The sequence below is a fragment of the Penicillium alfredii genome (genome assembly GCF_028826965.1).
Source record: "Penicillium alfredii strain IBT 34128 chromosome Unknown utg000007l_segment0_segment0, whole genome shotgun sequence".
Taxonomy (NCBI): Eukaryota; Fungi; Ascomycota; class Eurotiomycetes; order Eurotiales; family Aspergillaceae; genus Penicillium; species Penicillium alfredii.
Genome location: NW_026622704.1, coordinates 877,161 through 895,658, shown reverse-complemented (window position 1 = coordinate 895,658; position 18,498 = coordinate 877,161). Strand labels below are relative to the sequence as shown.

Below are 18,498 nucleotides of genomic sequence, written 5' to 3'. Positions count from 1 at the left end.
GAGCATCAGGTTTTTTCACTAATATATGGCCAATCCCATACTAACATACACACAAATCATGCCTCTTGCCCACCCATTCTACAGAGCCAGGAATCGCTTCAAAATAAACAAGATGCTTAGTGGGTCTCGCACAGACCAAGAGATTAAATGCCAAGACATCTCGAAGTATACCGAGTCAAAAAAAAAAGTGATTTCTTAGCAAAGTGAACAGATGAGGGACAAACGGCGTCACTATCATCAACACCAGACGAATAGTCTAGCTAGAAGTCAGCCCGGGTCACCTGCCAAAGATTGTGCCTGGGGTGACCGAAATAGGCTGGCCGTCTGGGTCGAAATTAGTCCTACCCTAATGACGGGTCTACTGGTAAAGGTCTATTTCATAAGCCTCTGGTGAACTTTTTGTTATTTTGATTCTTTTTATTTTATCTTATTTTATCTTATTTTATCTTATATCTTATTTTTTAGAAAATGATATTGTTTTAAATCATTTTATTTTCTTTGATGCTATTCCAAGTTCGGTTCAATGCATGGCTCTCCTGTGTTTGATCTAGATGACACGAGTTCGAATCCTGATACCACCTTAATTCCTATCATATTTTTCCTCCTGGGCCATTATAACTCTTCTGCCCAGATGCAATACATAATAAGTACAAGTCCTATGGTGCGCTGCCACCTCTGGACGTTTATAGCTCAATCAATCGTTCAATGCATGTATACTTTTTTTTTCTAGTCAAGCTAAATACAAGCTCACGGACGCAGCCGCTGTGGGTCTCGGGGGAAGAGCGACGTCAAACGCACATTGGGCAGACCCAGGAAGAACATGACGATACGGTTCAAGCCCAAGCCACCACCGGCATGCGGCGGACAGCCCTGACGGAAAGCGTTCAGGTAGTCTTCGAAGCCTTCCTGGTCCGGGTTCAGGCCCTTAGTCCGCATCGAGGCCTGCAGCTCAGCGATGTCGTGGATACGCTGGGCACCCGACATAATCTCCTCGCCGCGCATGAAGAAGTCATACGAGTTGGAGAATCGCGGGTCCTTGGGGTCCGCCTTGGTGTAGAAGGGGCGCACCGCCATGGGGAACTTGTCCAGTACGTAGAAGTCGGTGTCGTACTTGTCGCGGATGATCTGGCCCAGCTGCTTCTCCATCGCCGTCGAGAAGTCGTTCTCGAATCGCTCCTGCTCCGACACATCCACGCCCGCCTCCTTCAGCAGCGCCACTCCGTCCATGTAGTTCAGGCGCAGGGCTTTGCCGTCCTTGGGCAGCTTGAAGTCGCCGGCCTTGGGGTAGGATTTCTGGATCGTGGCGATCTGCGGGGCGTATCGCTCCTTGAGCTGCGACAGGATGAATACCAAAAGGTCCTCGGCGAACTCCAGCACCTCGTGGTAGTGGCTGCGGAAGGTCTTTTCGAAATCGAGACCGGCGAACTATCGAGCAGGTTAGTATGTTCCCCATTCATATGAAGAACCAACTCGCGCATCATACCTCGGTCAAGTGGCGGTGGGTGTTGCTGTCCTCGGCGCGGAACACGGGTGCAATCTCGAACACGTTGTCCATATCACCAGCGATACACATCTGCTTGTAGAGCTGCGGGCTCTGGGCCAAGAAGGCGTTGCGCTTGAAGTACTTGACCTCGAAGACGTTGCTGCCGCCTTCGGTGGCTGCGCCCACCAGCTTGGGAGTGAAGATCCACCGCGAGCCACTCTTCAGCATGTATTCGGCAAACAGCTCCGAGACACCGCTGGAGATCCACGTGATAGCCTGGCTGGTCTCCGTCTGCAGATCGAGGACCCGATTGTCGAGACGAGTCTTCAGCGTGACGATGGGCGCACCCTCGGCGTCGACCTGAGGACCCTCCTCCGTGGTCTCGGGAGGCGGACGCTCGGCATCCTTGACCTGCATGGGCAGCTGCTGGGCAGCCTCGGAGATCATATACACCTTGCGGATGTGGATTTCGAGGTGGCTGAGTGTCGCAGACGAGATGGGGATTTCGGGCTTCTTGACGATACCGGTGACTTGGATGATGGAGTTGACGTTGAGCCCACCAGTATACTTGATCATCTGTCGCGAGATGGGCTCAGCAGCCGCAATGACCGCCTGCACCTTTTGTCCCTGCTGGCGCAGCATCAAGAACGCCAGCTTGGCGCTCTGCACGCGCGCATTGTCCACACGGGCGACAACTGTCACCTCCTTCTCGTAGTGGTTGTCCGACAGCTCTTTGAAATGCGTCGAGGCAATAACGTCCTCGGATTCGGGGATTGGACCGTACAGATCCTTGGCCGTGTCATTGGCATCCTGTGCGGCGGCCTGGGCCTTTTCCTGTGCCGCCCGCGCCGCCGCCTTCTCTGCTTTGGCCTTATCCTTGGCCGCCTTCTTCAGCGCATTCTTGCTTGCGCTCTTGCTGTCTCCGCCCTCCGCGGGTGCGGCGTCTTTCGTTTCCTCGGGCTTGGGCCGGTGGGGCAATTCAGAGTCCGCCATGGTGCTGTCGTGGATTCTATTAGCAGAAAATAGGTAGCAAACCGTAAGGAACACAATTCTACCTTCAAGACACTCTTGTATTTGATATGCGCGACCAAAACAAAGCGATGAGGAAACCTACCCTTGGCCAGTGAGTCAATCGATGAGCCATCCCCGCCGACGCTGCCCTAAGCCCTAAGAGGGGATGTCACATGACAAAAATAAAAAGAAAAAGAAAGTTGACCAGACTTGGATTCGAACCCTGAACCCCCCAGATTTCAGGCATTCCGGCTCATGCCTCGCCGATCAAAAATGCTCAAGATTTGACCAACCAAAAAGGGCCGAGGCATAATTGAATCGCCATTTGAGGGTGTATCACTTGTACCTATGCACATCCTGAGATCATCCACCCATCGCCATGTTTATGTATGTTTTCCAACATGCGGTAATTATGCCGGCCACTTCGAAGACTTCAACGCCCACTCCACTGCCTTTTGCACATTATCTGCAACTGTTTGAGGCATCCAAGCTGGCTCCCCGCCGCTATAAACTCCAGTCCGCACCAAAATTGAGTGCCAGTTGCTGCCAACCTCGCTACGGTAGGAATTTGCGCCCCGGATATCTGACTCTGGGTTGTCCCCGACCATATATACCCTCTGCAACGGCGGGAGATCTGTAGCATCGCCAAAAGTGGTTGCACGGTTGCGAAGCAGCTGTCGCTCTGCAAACTCGTAAGTTCCTTGGTAGGGTTTCCCAATCACGGTTTTCTTCAATTCAATGCCTTTGCTGGGACCGCCTGTCGTCGCCGCCCAGACACCCTCCAATCCCTCGCGGAACCCGCCCTGGCCAAGCCGGGGCAAGGGATAGGCGGCGGCCCACCACAGATCCGGGTTGGAGAAGTACAGAGGGGGCTGTCCATCCTGCTGGTACCCGTGATTAGGAAGGTCAGTCCGCCCATTCTTCTCTGATAGTGTCCCCATGTGTCCTTGGGAGGACAGCAGGAGATCCATGACGACCTGGGTATCCAAGGCCCAGTCCCGAGGATCATTGAATACGAAGACCGCGTCGACCTTGAGGCCTTTTGTTGGGTCGGTCGGGTCAACAGGTTTGGGCAGAGGCCTGGCAAAGGTCTCATAGTAGTTGTTGAAGTTTTTCGAGAACGGCCAGATTGACGGATTGGCCATGAAGACATCGCCGGGGGTAATGACGTTCTTGAACCCGTACCTGTAGTTTTCTTTAGCAACGAATGCCAGAAGGGGAACCCTGGCAAGCTGTGCCAACATACTGTTCCGCGACACGTCGGCAATTATCCCCATCGCCCCCGACCACCATAATGCACTTGTTTTCTAGCGAACTCGCCTCATCGGCGCCTTTGACTAGCTCCGCGAAAGGCGAATGGCTCTGGACAATGACAGATGGATCCAATGGCACCTGCAATTTGTTGCTGATCTCTGCGACGCGCTCGGTTTCGTGTTTCCCGCCTCCATTGGTGAGCAGGATGAATGGAATGCCGTGGTCTTTCAGGAGGGCTAGGGAGTCAGCGGCACCGGGTATTGGTTTGGAAGATCGCAGGAGGACACCGTCAATACTAAATCGGTTAGATTAGAGCTAACAGCTTTGCGTTGAAGTCATACATCAACGTCACTCACTCGAAGGCAAATGCGAAGTTCGGGATCCGAGAAGTGGCTGTATGGATGGAGTGGCGGGGAATGTCGCGATAATATGATGTGCGCTGCAGCAGTCTAAGCGACTGCCATAAATTTGGCGACCTCATCGCGACAGAAGTAGGTGAAGGGGAGTGGTTGATTTGCGAGGGGTCGAGGATGGCCTCGGCGGTTATGACGGGGAGCTGACACCTTAGGCACTCATCAACATCTTTAGCCTCGCCTTCAGCATCTCGCCTTCAACTCCGCAAAGTTCGTCCTCCAACACTTTTCTTCCGCTTCACATCGGATTTCACGGTTTCCCACCAGATTATGGCCGTGGGCCATTTTGCCCACCATGCCATCAGCACGTGAGATATATATTCCCACGGAGGTCCTTATCTTCATAGCACAAGCTATCGACCAAGATACAGAGCACTACCTAGAACAGCAGGGAAATCTCTACAATTTTTGCTTGGTTTCTCGACAATGGTACTCGGCAGGTATAGCATTCCTATACCGCTTCCCTCATCTCCATGCCGGCGATAGCTTCGCCAAATTCACCAACACAGTGTGCCCACCTGTCAAAACCAAGAGCAAAAACGATTTAGGGTCCCTAGTGCATGTGCTACATCTCCATCTCTTGACTTATCACTCTTCGAAGAGTCTCACGGCGCGCTTACTCAATCGCGTACGGATGAACTTGGCTATTTTCACCGCGCCAAAGATCTCATTTGCGTAAGTTGATCTAGTTCGTTGAGATCAATGCGGAAAGTCTCGTTATTGACTATATTTCAGTGTTAATAGCCTGTCCGCGCTATCTAAATGCCGAAATCTTGTTGTTCTCGACCTGTCGCTCGTGATGACTCCAATTGAGTTTTCAAAGATCAAGAAAGCTATCAGCCATCTTGATAAGCTGGAGTGCCTACGTCTTCCGGTGTCAACTCATTTGACCAACCCGGATGTAGCTTCAGAGTGGCCAAATACTCTGTCACGTCTTGAGGTCGGCGGCACATTTGACCTTGATGCGATGCCATCATTCTCCTGGCCGCCAGCCCTTATGTCGATTCATTTCCAGGGGTGTCACGATCTGAACACCCCAGTTTTGGAGGCTATCCTTCAAAACCCTCAGCTAGCTGCCAGTCTCAAGCATCTCATCATCCACCGCGCAAATAGATTTATTCTCAAAGACTTTGAAACCGACATCATTTACCGGCTACCGAATTTGATTTCTCTGAAAATTCCGGTGGACTTGCTGGAATACCTTCTGATTCTCCCACCTCCGGATTTCCTCCCGCCTTTGCCTCTCATGGAACTGGAGCTCACAGCTCAATATTATGGGGGCCCAATCGAAATCAACATTTCAGAAGCATTGCTGCACGCTCTGTCGCATAACCTTCCTAGGCTCTGTGCGCTTGGGTTGTCTTCTGAATCCTTCCCACTGTTCCAAGATCACCACGACAAGATCGATGAGCTCGTATGGAAGCATGCCGATAAGTGTCCCGATGAGGCCTTGGATGATCTGGAGGATCTGGGTATCTACATGCTCCATAGGGAGCCGATATAGTTGTCCGAGGAGGTGGACTGAACGAGATGCCATGGTTTTTCTTTTCAATCTGTATGTTAGCGTTGTTTTCATATCGAGGAGAGTCAATTACGAATGATACCTGCCATGACAAAAGCATCCTCCAACGTTAATACTGAAAGTCTTAAATAAAGAAACAAGTTGCTCTTGTCCTTTTTCCCTAGTCTTCATTTCTGAGAACCGGACTAGATGGCACTTGGGATCAAGGGATGGATTCAAGATATAAATGGCAGCATTGAATACATCAAGTCAGAACAAAATGAGTTGAATAAATAATAAAATAAACATAAGAAATTCAAAAAGCAAGAAGAGAAGAAGAGAAAACAGAGAGGAAAAAAAGAAAAAAAAAAGGTACCCGACGATAGCGTCAATTCATCGATTTTTTACCCTGTAAATCTTACCAGCTTGCAGCTAGTAGCATTTACACATAACTGACATAATTACCTTTCTTGGCCTCTTTTCTAATGTTTTCTTCATTGATTTTGAGTTCAAGTGTTACTTTCGTAGTTGAAGCAACAGTACAGAATGTAGTAGTCACGTGGATACGTTAGGGCTAAATCCGAACGACATAACATCAACCTCAATAAATCCAAGACAAGACAAGACAGAAAAAGGGAAATTTTAATGTGAATCGTCGCATCTATTAACCAATGAAAAAGTGCCATGGAAAAATCGGAAGAGAGAGAGGAAGGAAAGAAACGACAGGGTAAGGAGCTCATGTCTACAAGTGCTACAATTTGATATCGAAAGACCAAAAAAATCAAGAAACAGAAGCAATCACAGCAGCAGCAACGCCTTCCTCCTCGGCCCTGACGGTGAGTTTGATAGCAACGCCATTCCGGCTCGAGTACGCCATTTTGACAAGAGACGCGACACGGCCGCCGAACACGGTCTTGCCGAACAGCTTGAGCGTGTGCGTGCTGGTGCTGAGGGCGACGTCGGTGCCCTCGAGGGGTTGCAGGGACAATGCGGAGATGAGTTGCTCCGTGGCATCTGGACCAGAATTAGTATATGAGAAAAAGAGCAGGGAAAGGAAGTAGACAAGGGATCATTTTGTACATACCGGAAATGCCCTTTGCGTTGCCGAGCTGCAGGGTCTCGCTCTCTTCGTCGCCGTTGGCCCCAGTCTGTTCCCAGATATGGTCGAAGCTGCCGGCAAACGTGGGGATGACATAGTCACTGCCTGTGAGCTCGAGGTCCTCAACCTGGTACTCGTCCTCGTAGCCGCTCTCTTCGGGCTCGCCTGTCGTAGGGTCGATCTCTTTGCTGGTGAACTTGAGGTTGTTGGTAAACGAGGTGACCGGGACGCTGTTCTCGCCGCCAAGCTTCTTGAACGCAACATACACGGCACCCGGCTCGTTAGGCGAGAGCTTGGGGGCCGGGATGATGAAGTCATCCTCCAGCAAATCATCCTCTGCCGGCGTTGCCACCACGGTGACATTCTCCAAGACAGTATCCGGGAGCGTGTTCTTAATATCATATTGCACAACGATGTGTTCCTTGAAGATGTGCTTGACGGCCGTAACGACATACTCGGTCTCGCTCTCGGAGAGCTCGACCGGCACCGAGGACTTGAGCAAAGTACCGTATTCCTTGAGATCGGGGTGCTGCATAAGCTGCTCGGCGTATTTCTGGGTGGCGGCAGCCGTAGCCGCTTCGGCCACGCCATTCGCTTTGCCCTTGGAGGGGGCGGTCGACGGAGCCTTGAGGGTGGGGGTGGCCGTGGTGAGCTTCTTGGTCCTCTCTTCGGCCAGAGCCTGCTCTTGGGTAACCACGGGAACAGTAGAAACGTCGAAGGCGGCCGCAAAAGTCTGTTTGTCATTCGACGTCACGTACATGACGAGCTGGTGTTCAAAGGTTGAAAGAGAGTACATGGAGTCTACGCCAGTCAGTAATCAAATCCATCAGTCATCAGGATGTATGCAAACTTACCGTTCTTGATGAAAGCGCCTGCGGCTTCATCCTCCTCGCCCATCAGCCGCAAATTAAGAGCGGCACGATCCCGCACCTCATCGTCGGTGTCATCAAGACAGCGGCTGAGGAGCACCTGGACACTCGACTTGACCTCGGGGTCCTTCTGGCCAACACCAAACTTGGCCAATGCAGTAACAGCAGCGGCACGGACAATGGCGTTCTCCAAAACGACACGATTGTAAATATAGCGGATGTACTTGGTGGGGTGGGATGTCTTGGGGCCCTCGGCACCGAGCAAGTACAAGACCCGGACGGAGAGCTTGGTGAACTCGCAGTCCTCGATAAACTCACAGAGATGGGCAAGAGCTGTAAAATATGAGGGTCAGTCCCAGGTTCATACAACACAACCAAAAGCAAGACAACACCTACCGTCTTCCTTGCTTTCAGGAACAAACTTGATCAGATCAAACATGCTCTCCACAACAGTGCGCTTGAACTCGTAGCCACCCTCGTCCCGCAGGATGCCGCTCAGGAACGTGAGCATGCCAGCCTGCTTGCTGGGGAATTTCAGGCACAAAGTGCGGATAGCCTCGACAATAGTAACCTTGAACTCGTCGGTAATATCGGCCATGAAGCCCGAGATCTGCTTCATCAGACGGTCAACGCTAGCTTCATTGCCGGTCTTGAGCAGCGTGGTGATGGCAAACGTAGCGATGGAGCGGTTGGAGTTGGAGATGAGCGACTCGATATCGGGGTTGCACACGTTGACGACATGCGGTTTGAACGAGGCGAAATTGTGGAGGATTCGGATGGCCGCGAACTTGGTGATGGACCGCGGAGAGGACAGGAACAGCTGCAAGACATGGACGGCCTGCGAAGCCTCGGCATCGGTGACATCGCGCAGGTCGCAAATGGCCTTGGCAGCCTCGAAATTGACCATCTCGTGCTTGTGACGGAGCCAGCCATCCAGCATCTGCACCATGGGTTTGCGGAGACCGGGGTCTTCCTCGGCCAACTTGGCCGCCAGTCGCACCAAGAGAATAAGCGCTGCCGGACTCTTGACCACTCCCGCCGCTCCGTACTGCTGCACCATCTTGACCAACGCCATGCGGTCGTGCGAGCGCATCTGATACAAAAGACCAATCGCGTGGTATTGGGTCATGTAGTTCGACTGGGAGATGGCGTGGGTCTGCGAGCTAGACGAGAAGCCAAGGAATCCGGTCGATTGTTTCGCAGACGAGGCAGCCTCCTGGGTTTCGCTCTGCCATCTCCGGACCACGTCGCGCGCAATGGGAAGGAGGTGGTACGAAGAGACCAAGGCTGCGGAGGACACCGAGGGGGTCTTGTCGACAATGGCGGTCTTGATGAGTCGCTCGATACCCTGCACCGTAGAGGCCTTTTCATCGTGTCAGCATATTTCTGATCGCCTTATAGCGCAATCACCCAGCAAACCCAGCACATACATCAATAATCCGACAGAGTGCTCGGATAGCATTGGCCCGGTACAAAACATCGCTCCCGACCGCGGTATCCTTCATGATAATGCTAGTCGACATGATCACATCCTCAGCAGTACCAGCCAGCTCCTTCAAGATGAGGTAGACCATCTGTCGCAACGAGGGGTCCTTGTTCTGGAACAACTTAGAGATGCCGAAGAAGAGAGTGGTGGCTTCGTTTGTGGGGAACTGCTCTCCGGTGAAAACGAGGACCGCGATCTTGGTCAATAATGTGCGGCATGTTCGCGGCGAGATGGGAGAGGAATTGAACAGTCGGGCTAGGAGGGAAACACTCGGTCAGTATGGACAATTGATCCGGGGGGTAATCCACACTGAGGCCCCAGGGGGGAGAATGGATTGCACACCATCTTGGAACACGGAGGTCCGATCAAGCTTGATCATGACCTGATCCGCATCTTCGTCTTTTTTCATGTAGCTCATATTGCCCAGCTGCTGGGATTACACCAGCAGAGCGTGTTCGCAATCTCGGGGTGGAATATGGGTGGGTTCAATTGGGACACAGTTGCACACAGGGGGGGGGGGGGGGGCGAAGAAGGCAATTACTGCATTGGCGTAGCTCACCCACCAAGGAGAAGCGAAGCGGGTAGAACGGGGGACGAGAATGATTCGAGAGAAGATGGGGAACCCTCAAGCTCGATGTTTATGGAGTTAAGTTGAAGGTGGCCTTCCGTGTGAGCAGCCACAGTGGCGCCCCCACCAAACACTGCAAACAGGTGGCAGTATGGGGGGGCAGAGTGTGGCCTCGCCACGAAGTTCATGAGTTGTGACGTCTCTTCATACTCTGATCTGATTCTCTTAGTTCATCATGGAGGTCCAAGTCAATGAAAATGAGGACACCGAATGGTAGGTCTACAGCCTGCGCGCATCCAAACCTCGGGGTTACAAGGTAACCCATCTGCCTGGGAACGCACTCTGACCTTGTTATTTCGAGTGATTGTACAGGAACGACATTCTTCGCCAACATGGCATCATCCCGGAGAAGCCCAAAGACATGGAACCCATTATCCAAGAAGCTCTAGTCGAAGCAGAGCTCAAGGCCCATGAGAACCGACTCGAAGACAAGGACCTGGACGAGCTGGACGCACTAGAGGACGAGGAGGACGAGGAGTTCTTGCAGCAATACCGGTGAGCTTTGCACAAAGTCAAGCAGGGGGGACGGTCGCTCTGTGGTGTGTAATACAGACATGCTGATGTTGCGGCTGAACAGAAAAAAGCGCATGGCAGAGCTCTCGACACTCCAGCAAACCAGCCTCTTCAACCAAGTGTACCCGCTTCAGAAAGTCGATTATGCTCGAGAGGTGACAGATGCGTCGAACAACGCCTTTGTGCTGGTCAACCTGACCTCGCAGGGCGCCAATGTCGAGTCACGAGTCCTGACAGAGCTCTGGCGCCAATTAGCGGCGAAATTCGGAGACATCAAGTTCTGCGAGATCCGCGCCGACATGTGCATTGAGGGATATCCGGAGAAGAACACACCCACGATTCTAGTGTACAAGGACACCGAGATTCGGAGGCAATTGGTCACCCTGCGCGAGTTGAATGGCCCGCGGACCAAGGTTGAAGGTAAGTTGTGCAGTAAACAGTGACATCACAAGGGACGCAAGCACTGATCTGGTGAATAGATATCGAACGACTGCTTATAGACCTCGGGGCCTTGAAGGAGAGCGACGTGCGACTCAAGAAGCGCGCCGACTCGGTAGATTACCGGACGACCGGTGACGACGAGCTCAAGGTTGAAGACTATGATGACGACTGGGATTGATTCTTTGCCTCTTGAAAATAATGCGACACATAATGATCACGGCGTGCATGTACATTATGGAATTACCGGCCAATAAAAATGGAACAGAAAAGGAATTGCGCGTTGGTCTCGTTTTGAATGGGACTCCTGGTGAAGAGGAGATATTGACTTGTACATCGCAACGCCAGTGTCTCAGTTGATATACAAGCATTCCCATCAGGCATTCATAGGCACCCTTGTAGAAGTATTTAAATAGGCACTGCTATTATTGCTTAAGCTCCCGTGTTCAAGAATTCAATTCAAATGGCCCGCTGAATCCAACACAGAGCTCAAGGCCAAGGAATATGTATCAACCAAACCGTATTCACAGATATCCCAACGAACGGCAGCCGAATCAACAATAGCCAGTCCATCCCAAAATGCCAGCGCCCAAGTACTCCAGATCATCATCGTAACAAGCTTAGAAAACACGACACAAAAAGAGATAATGAGAGGGAGGCGAGAGAAAGAGACAGCAATCAGTCCCAGATCTCAGATCAATTCATCACGCCCCGCCGCAGCACTCGCCTCAATGGCCTGGCGCACCTGGTTCTCCTTAAATGCAGGGCCCTGCCCATTGCACTGCGCCATGCCCTTGAGCCGCTCGGTCACATCGCCGATATCGACGCGGCCTTGCTTGAACAAATCATGACCCTGGATCAAATCCCACGTTGCGCCAGAATCCAAGAGCTTCTCGCCGGTGACCTGGCACACTGTGACGCGATGGTGCGGACTCGCCGAGGCATTCGACCCCTCAGGCGCAAGTTTGGAGGTAAAGTCTGTCGGGGAGTACTCCATCGGGCCGGTGATGGCGGGTTCAGTGCGCTCAGGGGCGCTGCCGTTCTTATTGTTCTGGTTGAGGGTTTGTGATGTGGCGCGCAGGACTTCGTTTTCTGTGGCATATCGGGCGAGCTCGCGTTTCAGCCGTTCGTTGTCGGCTTGCAGGGTGCTGGACTGTGTTTCGAGGTTGGCGACTTTGTCTTCTAGGTCGCGCATATGGCGCTCTTTGCGCTCTCGGAATGCTCGCTGACTATAAAAATGAGGTCAGTGTCAGTGAGGAGGCTTCGGCAAATAAGAAACTGAAGAAGATGCACATACGCGGCTCGATTTTGCGCCTTTCGCTTGGTGTGCGACGGCGTCCCCGAGTCCTTCTCTTCGCTGCTACTTCGTCCCACGCCGGGATCAGCGATCTGAGTTCCATCGCCATCAAGCGACGTTGGATCTGTCGACAGGTTATGGGCAGCCTCGCTGCTAGACGCGGAACGTTTGGTGTACGAGTCAGGCGGTGAATGCGGTGGCGGGACCAAGGACGAGGAGGGGTTGAGACGAAACGACGGATCGAAGGCCGGAAAGTTCTGATCGTAGTTGTTCTGTGACGAGCGATTAGATGACTTTGGTTCCAGCGATCGTGACAATTTCCCCCCCAAACTACGAAAGAAATCCGGGGAGGGAATGGTGGAAGCGCACCAGAGGAAAAGAGTCGGGGAGGGCGTCGGCTTGCGCCTGCGATTGTTGGTCTGGGGTAGGCAGCCCGTAGAGCGAGAAGGGCTGTGACTGGGGAGCATTGTAGTAGGAGTAGTCCATTTCGGTTTCTCAGACGCGCAGAAGAGTCGAGGGAGTTAGGAGATGACAGCGGCAGAGTTGGGGGGGTTCCCCAAGGGTTCTGCATGGAAACTGGTCGGGGCGTACTTCCGCCACAACACGATTTTACGTGGTTCCCCAGGTTTTGCAGCTTTGCTTCACCTCCACTTTCTCTACATACGCCCATATCCGAGTCAGTAGAATTCTGCCAGGCCAAGAATCGGCGATATGACAATTGGTGGGGAAATATTGTATAGAATGGTCATATGCTAAGCTCTTCTACCCAAGGATTTTCCATTTTTATTATACATCTCTCTCATAATTCAATTTTTTATATTTTATCTATTTATTCCTATCATTATTATCACTCTCATTTTATCATGGCTCCCGCATAGAATTGTCAGCCGATGCAGAATTATGGAAATTATGAGGGCATTTGCTGTTTGGGTATAGACAAGACACATCCATGGATAGAACGTTGGAATATATCAGCCTATTTCTCCATAGCATTTTAGCTGGAAATACCCTTCGAATAATCTTCCAGAATAATGTCCAAGTCTATCCAAAAGGCCACAAGTACCGAGGAAAATTAGGCGACTCCACGAAGCTAGAGGATCTGCAAGAGACATATGCACGCTAAATGCAGGGCCTCTACAAACGTTAGGCTACACTTCTGCGAGGCAACAAATCTAGCATCTCTAGGGCTGTATCTCAATAATTGAAACTGTTTATGTGGCCAGAAACAAAACAGCTGTCATCTCCTGAAAGAAAAAAAAAAAAAAGGGCCTGGCTACTGCACGGTAGATTGTGGATATCTCGCTAGTCGAGGATGCGAGTAAGCTATGAAAGAACAGGACTAGATTGGTTCGAAAGAATGGTTTGCCTATAGCCCGGTCGTTAAAGGGGCACGAGGCTACTGTAAACGCCGTTCAGGGTAAACGAGAAGTATGTCTCCAGGACTATAGAAATCCCAATAAACACCGTGGCTTTGTTCACAGTGTTTTCTTGAGCTATAAATTCCGACACTTACTACACTTACTCCTTTTTTTCTTGACTTTTATTTGTTGAGTCCTTTCGCTTGGCCCACAATCTCCTTCCGGGCTAGTTCCCCCATATTCGGGGGTTATCTCAACAATTCCCCCTGATTGTATTATTTTTTTTTCTCTTGTGGATCCCAAACGGCTTCTTTTCAACGGTTCTGTTGGACAACCAAGCGGGTCCCAGGAATCCGAGACCTTCGAAAGGAATCAGCCAGGCTGTTATATTGGCCCATGGCTAAGTCTGTCCACGGAATGGGGGCCGTTACCGTGTACTCTCTCGGTCTCTAGGGCTCCATAATTGTCCATAATTAGGATCCTCCAGGAACCAATCACTCGGGCATGCGACTCATAAGAAATAAAATTTCTACGAGTCCCTGCCTTGTTTTTTTTCTTTTTCTTTTTCTTGTCTGTTGTTCTATTTTGGATTATTTTTGTTGGTTGCAAGTATAAACCATTGCATTGCAGATATGGCATCAACAACTCAGATAGTAGAAGAACCCGTGACATGCCAATTGGAAGGCAAAGTCGAGGTATTTCTCCATTATTACCCTTAAGAAAAAAAAAAAAAAATCTCAATCTCTGCGGATGCTAACCTGACCCAAGCCCCAAAATGTCTCCTATGGATTCTTGAGACAAAAAATCCCAGCGCACTGCTTTGAGCGATCCTCAATCACCTCCTTTGCATACCTGCTCCGTGATTGTGTCTACGCCTCTGCACTCGTGTGGCTGGCCCTCAAGATTGACCTCCTGCCCACCTCATGGCTGCGCGCCGGTGCCTGGATCCTCTATGGCTTTGTCCAAGGCTGCGTCGGCACCGGGATGTGGATCATCGGCCACGAATGCGGCCACGGCGCCTTCTCTGAATTCCCTGTTCTCAACGATGTCGTTGGCTGGGCGGTGCACTCGATTCTGATGGTGCCGTTCTTTTCGTGGAAGATCACCCATGCCCGCCATCATCGCTACCATGGCCACATCGATAAAGATGTGGTCTTTGTTCCTCCGACGGAACAGGAAGTTCAGGACCAGAAACCTGGTCTCCTTGGGAAGGTTGTCGAGCTGGTTGAAGAGACGCCTCTCTATCATGCGGTCACTTTACTCTCGCATCAGCTTTTTGGTTGGCAACTATATATGTTGACCAATGTCAGCGCCGGGAATAAAAGCCTGCCGCCCAAGGGGACTGGCATCCAGAAGTTTAGGAACAGCCATCTTGATCCCTTGGGCTCATTGTTCAACAACTCGCAAGCCCACCTCGTGGCAATTTCTGATATGGGTCTTTTGCTCGTTGGAAGTGCACTCTACTACCTGGCTACCCAGATAGGCGCCTGGAAGGTTGCACTGCTGTATGCCGTGCCCTATTTCTGGGTCCACCACTGGCTAGGTAAGATCTTCTCTTCTCTTCTTCTCTTCTTGTCTTGTCTTCTTCTTTCCATTGAATAAATTCTAACATCCAAAAGTCGCCATCACCTACCTCCACCACACACACCCCTCAGTACCCCACTACAACGAAAAAGCCTGGACCTTCGTCAAAGGCGCGCTGTGCACAGTCGACCGTAGATTCGGGTTCATCGGCCGCCACTTCTTCCACGAAATCATCGACTACCACGTCGTGCACCACCTCTTTCCGCGGATCCCCTTCTACCACGCCGAAGAGGCCACCGCCGCCATTGTGCCTTACCTGGGCGACCAGTACCGTCTCGACGAGGGGATGTATCTGAAGTCGCTGGTTGACACGTTTACAACCTGCAAGGTTGTGTCGAATGCGGATTCGGAGGGGGCGTTGCATTGGAAGTTTTCGCAGAGTGCGGGGAAGAAACAGGAGTAGATTGCTGTTTCTTTCTTTATTTTATTCATCTGCTAGAGAGTCGTCGGTTGGCTTTCCTTGCATGATTAGAGGACGGGTTGGGGAATAGAATAGAAGGTGGAGTCCGTGAGAAGGGAAATATTAGATAATAATATGCATAGATGTATAGATATTTCGATTATTTCATTTATTTCTTACTCTCCAATGTGGATGGAGCTCGAGATAATGATTACCCTCTCTGATTGCATTCTCAGGAGCCTACATGTACACACTTGACAGAAAGAAGAACTCGAGCTTGATGTCGGAAGTGGTAGCCATATTGATACTCCCGCTCACAGATCAACGCTAACTCTTCCACAAGCCTACTCGAAAAGGAAATCCAAGGCACTAGAATTTCCAGGTGGAGCAGCATCTGGTCCGTGTATGGAACGGCCAGAACGTCAATGATCTCATCCACAGCGTTGCGGACGGGGTCAAAAAAAAAAAGCAATGGGAAAAATGAGACTTGATATTAAGAAAAGAAAAGAAGCTAGAAGACAGCGGTGAGTCCGCTGGTCGGGACTGCCGGATTAGATAGGCTTCCATAGTACCTTCGAAGCCCCGGGATAAGACTCTCTTTCGAGTCTGCCATTGGGAAAAGAAAAGTCAAGCAGGTTGAGCATGTTCGGGGAAAGAGAACTAAACACAGAAAATAAACGACGCAGATCGACGCAAAACCACCCCGGAAGCGACCCTAACCATTGTCCGTCGCCAACCACCACAAATGAGGGCTGTTCCCGAGCGTCAACCACCGCAGGAAATACCAAACAGAGTTCCCGCCGGGGCAAGAACCCAAATAGCCTGCGCGTAATATCCCCCGAAGAAAATCATCCCCCGCACCTCCGTCCCCATACTTCCATTGCGCGACCCCGTCTGTCGATCTCTCCTCGTCCCCGGAACGTGTAGAAGTGCAGTAAGACTTGTGAATCGATCAAGACAGAAAAAAACATGGGGGCAAGGGGGCAGGGCAAAAAGCAAAACGAAAAAAAGAAAAAAACAATTTGAGGTGAGAGAAGGGGCAATGTAAATGATGGGCAGCGCATCTGATTATGCGTTCGAGGATCTCCGGCCTCGGCAATTGAACAATCAGAGACGATGAAGTTCTGGTTCTAGGCCGAGGCCAGTCATTTGCATCTCCTTCAGTCTTCTCTTCTGGTCACTTGCGATGCTCGTTGAGTGGAGTAGGTACCAGGCCGCAATAAAAACCGGAGGGGAAAGACATAAGAATAGCCACAACATCAAGAGCGTTTCGAGACTGAGTGATCGGCTGCCCCGAAAAAACCGGGTACAAGGAAAACCGAAAAACAAGAAAACAGTCGGCAAAGTCATCATATGCTCAATGCGAAGAAACTCCTAGAGAATCCTCGCAAGTTTGACAAGCGGGCAGACGATGAGCAATGACGGATCGAAACGGCTGAAGTCGAAATAAAATCGAAAACGGGATAGAAGGGCTGACAGAGATTGCAGAACGAGAGAGATCCAAGGAGAAAAAAGAAATCCGAGACTGTTGAGAGCGCAGGTTGCGTTCACAGCGAGAACATCAACGGGATTTCTAAGAGGTCGACTAGGGTGTTAACACACCAGGGGCCAAGAACCGAATCGTCAGTCCAAAGCCTCCCAGACGTGCTACACAATTAGTACCACTGAGCCCCCGTCCCATCGTCCCGCTTCGAACGGCCACCAGAAGGTCCATAAGAACCCAAAGCAGCACCCTTCGAGGCAGAACGCAGCCTAACGCCGAAGACTATGCGATTAGTCAGATTCAGAACCAAAGGGTCCTCCTCCACGCCAGCGTCACAAAAGAACACATTAAACGCAGAAGGAAAATAAAAGGGGTTCCCTACACGGAACCAGGTTTTCATGTACTCACATCCTGTCACTCCCTCCCACGGCACGGTTGGTGTCCGGAGTGTTGTCGAGGGTGCCGCGGTCGATGACCTTACGACGCTGGCCAGAGATAGCGCCAGGCTTGGCAGCTCCGCTGGGGCCCATGGCACCAGCGGCCACTCCTTGACGGCGCTGCTGGTCATCCACATCCTTGTCTTTCTTGTTGGCATCCACAATCATGGCAGCGTTCTTCTGGTACTTGTAGACGGTCCAATCGAAGACGTAGTCGTACTGGAAGGATTCGCGGACAAAGAGGTCACGGAAAATCTTGCGCAGGTAGGAGTAGTCGGGCTTGTCATCAAAGCGCAGCGAACGGGTGTAGTTGAGATATATGGCGAACTCATTGGGGAAACCACGGCACAGAACTTCAGTGGGGGTGGTCATCTTCTTTTCCATGATACGGTCGTACTTCTGCTTTTTCGTAGCAGCCTTCAAACCCTGCCAGGGTAGAGAGCCGCGGCAGAAGTAGAGCATAACATATCCGAGAGACTCCATGTCATCACGGCGAGATTGCTCAACACCAAGGTGAGTGTTGATACTGGCATACCGAGCAGTTCCCGTGAGGTTTTTGTTCTCACGGTAAGGGATGTGGAAGTGGGTCTTGGGGTCACGGTATTTCTTTGCCAGACCGAAATCGATCACGTTGACCTGGTTGCCACGCTTGCCAATACCCATCAGGAAGTTGTCGGGCTTGATGTCACGGTGGATGAACGACTTGGCGTGGATGTACTCAATCCGCGAAATGAGCTGGTCGGCCAGCAAGAGAACGGTCTTGAGTGAGAACTTGCGGTTGCAGAAGTTGAAGAGGTCCTCCAAGCTGGGACCCAGGAGGTCGATAACCATGGCATTGTAGTCACATTCAGTACCGAACCAGCGCACGAACGGAATACCGACACCACCGGCGAGGGACTTGTAAACACGGGCTTCATATTCCAGCTGGGGGTGCTTGGCCTTGACACTCTCGAGCTTAATAGCAATCTCTTCACCGGAGATGATGTTGGTGCCTAGGAGATGAATGAGCACAGGGATCACACGTGATAGAGACACGACAGTACGAACCGAGATAGATGTCACCGAAGCTACCACTTCCGATTTTGCGGCCGATGCGGTACTTATTGCCGACGCGCAGATCCTGTTCCATGATGTCAGCAAAACGCGACCTTGTAATCCAGCTTGGGTGTCGGCGTTGGGCGTGTGGGTAGAGGCATTTCGTATCGAGGGGCAAGTGAAGAAAACTAACACTGACCATGGTCGTC

At 51.3% G+C, this 18,498-nt stretch overlaps 8 protein-coding genes across 8 annotated transcripts; 3 read left to right on the top strand and 5 right to left on the bottom strand.

Moving 5' to 3' along the window:
* Positions 1 to 747: 747 nt before the first annotated feature.
* On the bottom strand, positions 748 to 2,476 carry dps1 (putative aspartyl-tRNA synthetase Dps1; the record flags this gene model as incomplete). The annotated part of the gene is made up of 2 exons (XM_056655596.1): positions 748 to 1,425; positions 1,484 to 2,476. 2 exons carry the CDS (start codon positions 2,474 to 2,476, stop codon positions 748 to 750), a joined length of 1,671 nt encoding a protein of 556 aa, XP_056511209.1.
* Positions 2,477 to 2,904: 428 nt separating this feature from the next.
* On the bottom strand, positions 2,905 to 4,229 carry NUU61_005013 (putative HAD superfamily hydrolase; the record flags this gene model as incomplete). Its single annotated transcript, XM_056655595.1, has 3 exons — positions 2,905 to 3,679; positions 3,741 to 4,043; positions 4,105 to 4,229. 3 exons carry the CDS (start codon positions 4,227 to 4,229, stop codon positions 2,905 to 2,907), a joined length of 1,203 nt encoding a protein of 400 aa, XP_056511208.1.
* A 227-nt stretch (positions 4,230 to 4,456) lies between these two features.
* On the top strand, positions 4,457 to 5,665 carry NUU61_005012 (F-box domain protein; the record flags this gene model as incomplete). Its single annotated transcript, XM_056655594.1, has 2 exons — positions 4,457 to 4,836; positions 4,897 to 5,665. 2 exons carry the CDS (start codon positions 4,457 to 4,459, stop codon positions 5,663 to 5,665), a joined length of 1,149 nt encoding a protein of 382 aa, XP_056511207.1.
* Positions 5,666 to 6,443: 778 nt separating this feature from the next.
* Positions 6,444 to 9,534, bottom strand: NUU61_005011 (coatomer subunit gamma; the record flags this gene model as incomplete). Its single annotated transcript, XM_056655593.1, has 6 exons — positions 6,444 to 6,676; positions 6,747 to 7,562; positions 7,616 to 7,963; positions 8,027 to 8,993; positions 9,061 to 9,371; positions 9,459 to 9,534. The coding sequence occupies 6 exons, from the start codon at positions 9,532 to 9,534 to the stop codon at positions 6,444 to 6,446; spliced, it is 2,751 nt and encodes a 916-aa protein (XP_056511206.1).
* Positions 9,535 to 9,919: 385 nt separating this feature from the next.
* On the top strand, positions 9,920 to 10,876 carry NUU61_005010 (phosducin family protein; the record flags this gene model as incomplete). The annotated part of the gene is made up of 4 exons (XM_056655592.1): positions 9,920 to 9,957; positions 10,057 to 10,239; positions 10,322 to 10,677; positions 10,737 to 10,876. The coding sequence occupies 4 exons, from the start codon at positions 9,920 to 9,922 to the stop codon at positions 10,874 to 10,876; spliced, it is 717 nt and encodes a 238-aa protein (XP_056511205.1).
* Positions 10,877 to 11,386: 510 nt separating this feature from the next.
* Positions 11,387 to 12,478, bottom strand: rsmA (putative bZIP transcription factor (Fcr3); the record flags this gene model as incomplete). The annotated part of the gene is made up of 3 exons (XM_056655591.1): positions 11,387 to 11,924; positions 11,993 to 12,264; positions 12,362 to 12,478. 3 exons carry the CDS (start codon positions 12,476 to 12,478, stop codon positions 11,387 to 11,389), a joined length of 927 nt encoding a protein of 308 aa, XP_056511204.1.
* A 1,504-nt stretch (positions 12,479 to 13,982) lies between these two features.
* Positions 13,983 to 15,337, top strand: NUU61_005008 (oleate delta-12 desaturase; the record flags this gene model as incomplete). Its single annotated transcript, XM_056655590.1, has 3 exons — positions 13,983 to 14,045; positions 14,119 to 14,893; positions 14,970 to 15,337. 3 exons carry the CDS (start codon positions 13,983 to 13,985, stop codon positions 15,335 to 15,337), a joined length of 1,206 nt encoding a protein of 401 aa, XP_056511203.1.
* A 1,749-nt stretch (positions 15,338 to 17,086) lies between these two features.
* On the bottom strand, positions 17,087 to 18,491 carry NUU61_005007 (casein kinase 1 family protein; the record flags this gene model as incomplete). The annotated part of the gene is made up of 3 exons (XM_056655589.1): positions 17,087 to 17,099; positions 17,226 to 18,246; positions 18,302 to 18,491. The coding sequence occupies 3 exons, from the start codon at positions 18,489 to 18,491 to the stop codon at positions 17,087 to 17,089; spliced, it is 1,224 nt and encodes a 407-aa protein (XP_056511202.1).
* Between the last annotated feature and the right edge of the window lie 7 nt (positions 18,492 to 18,498).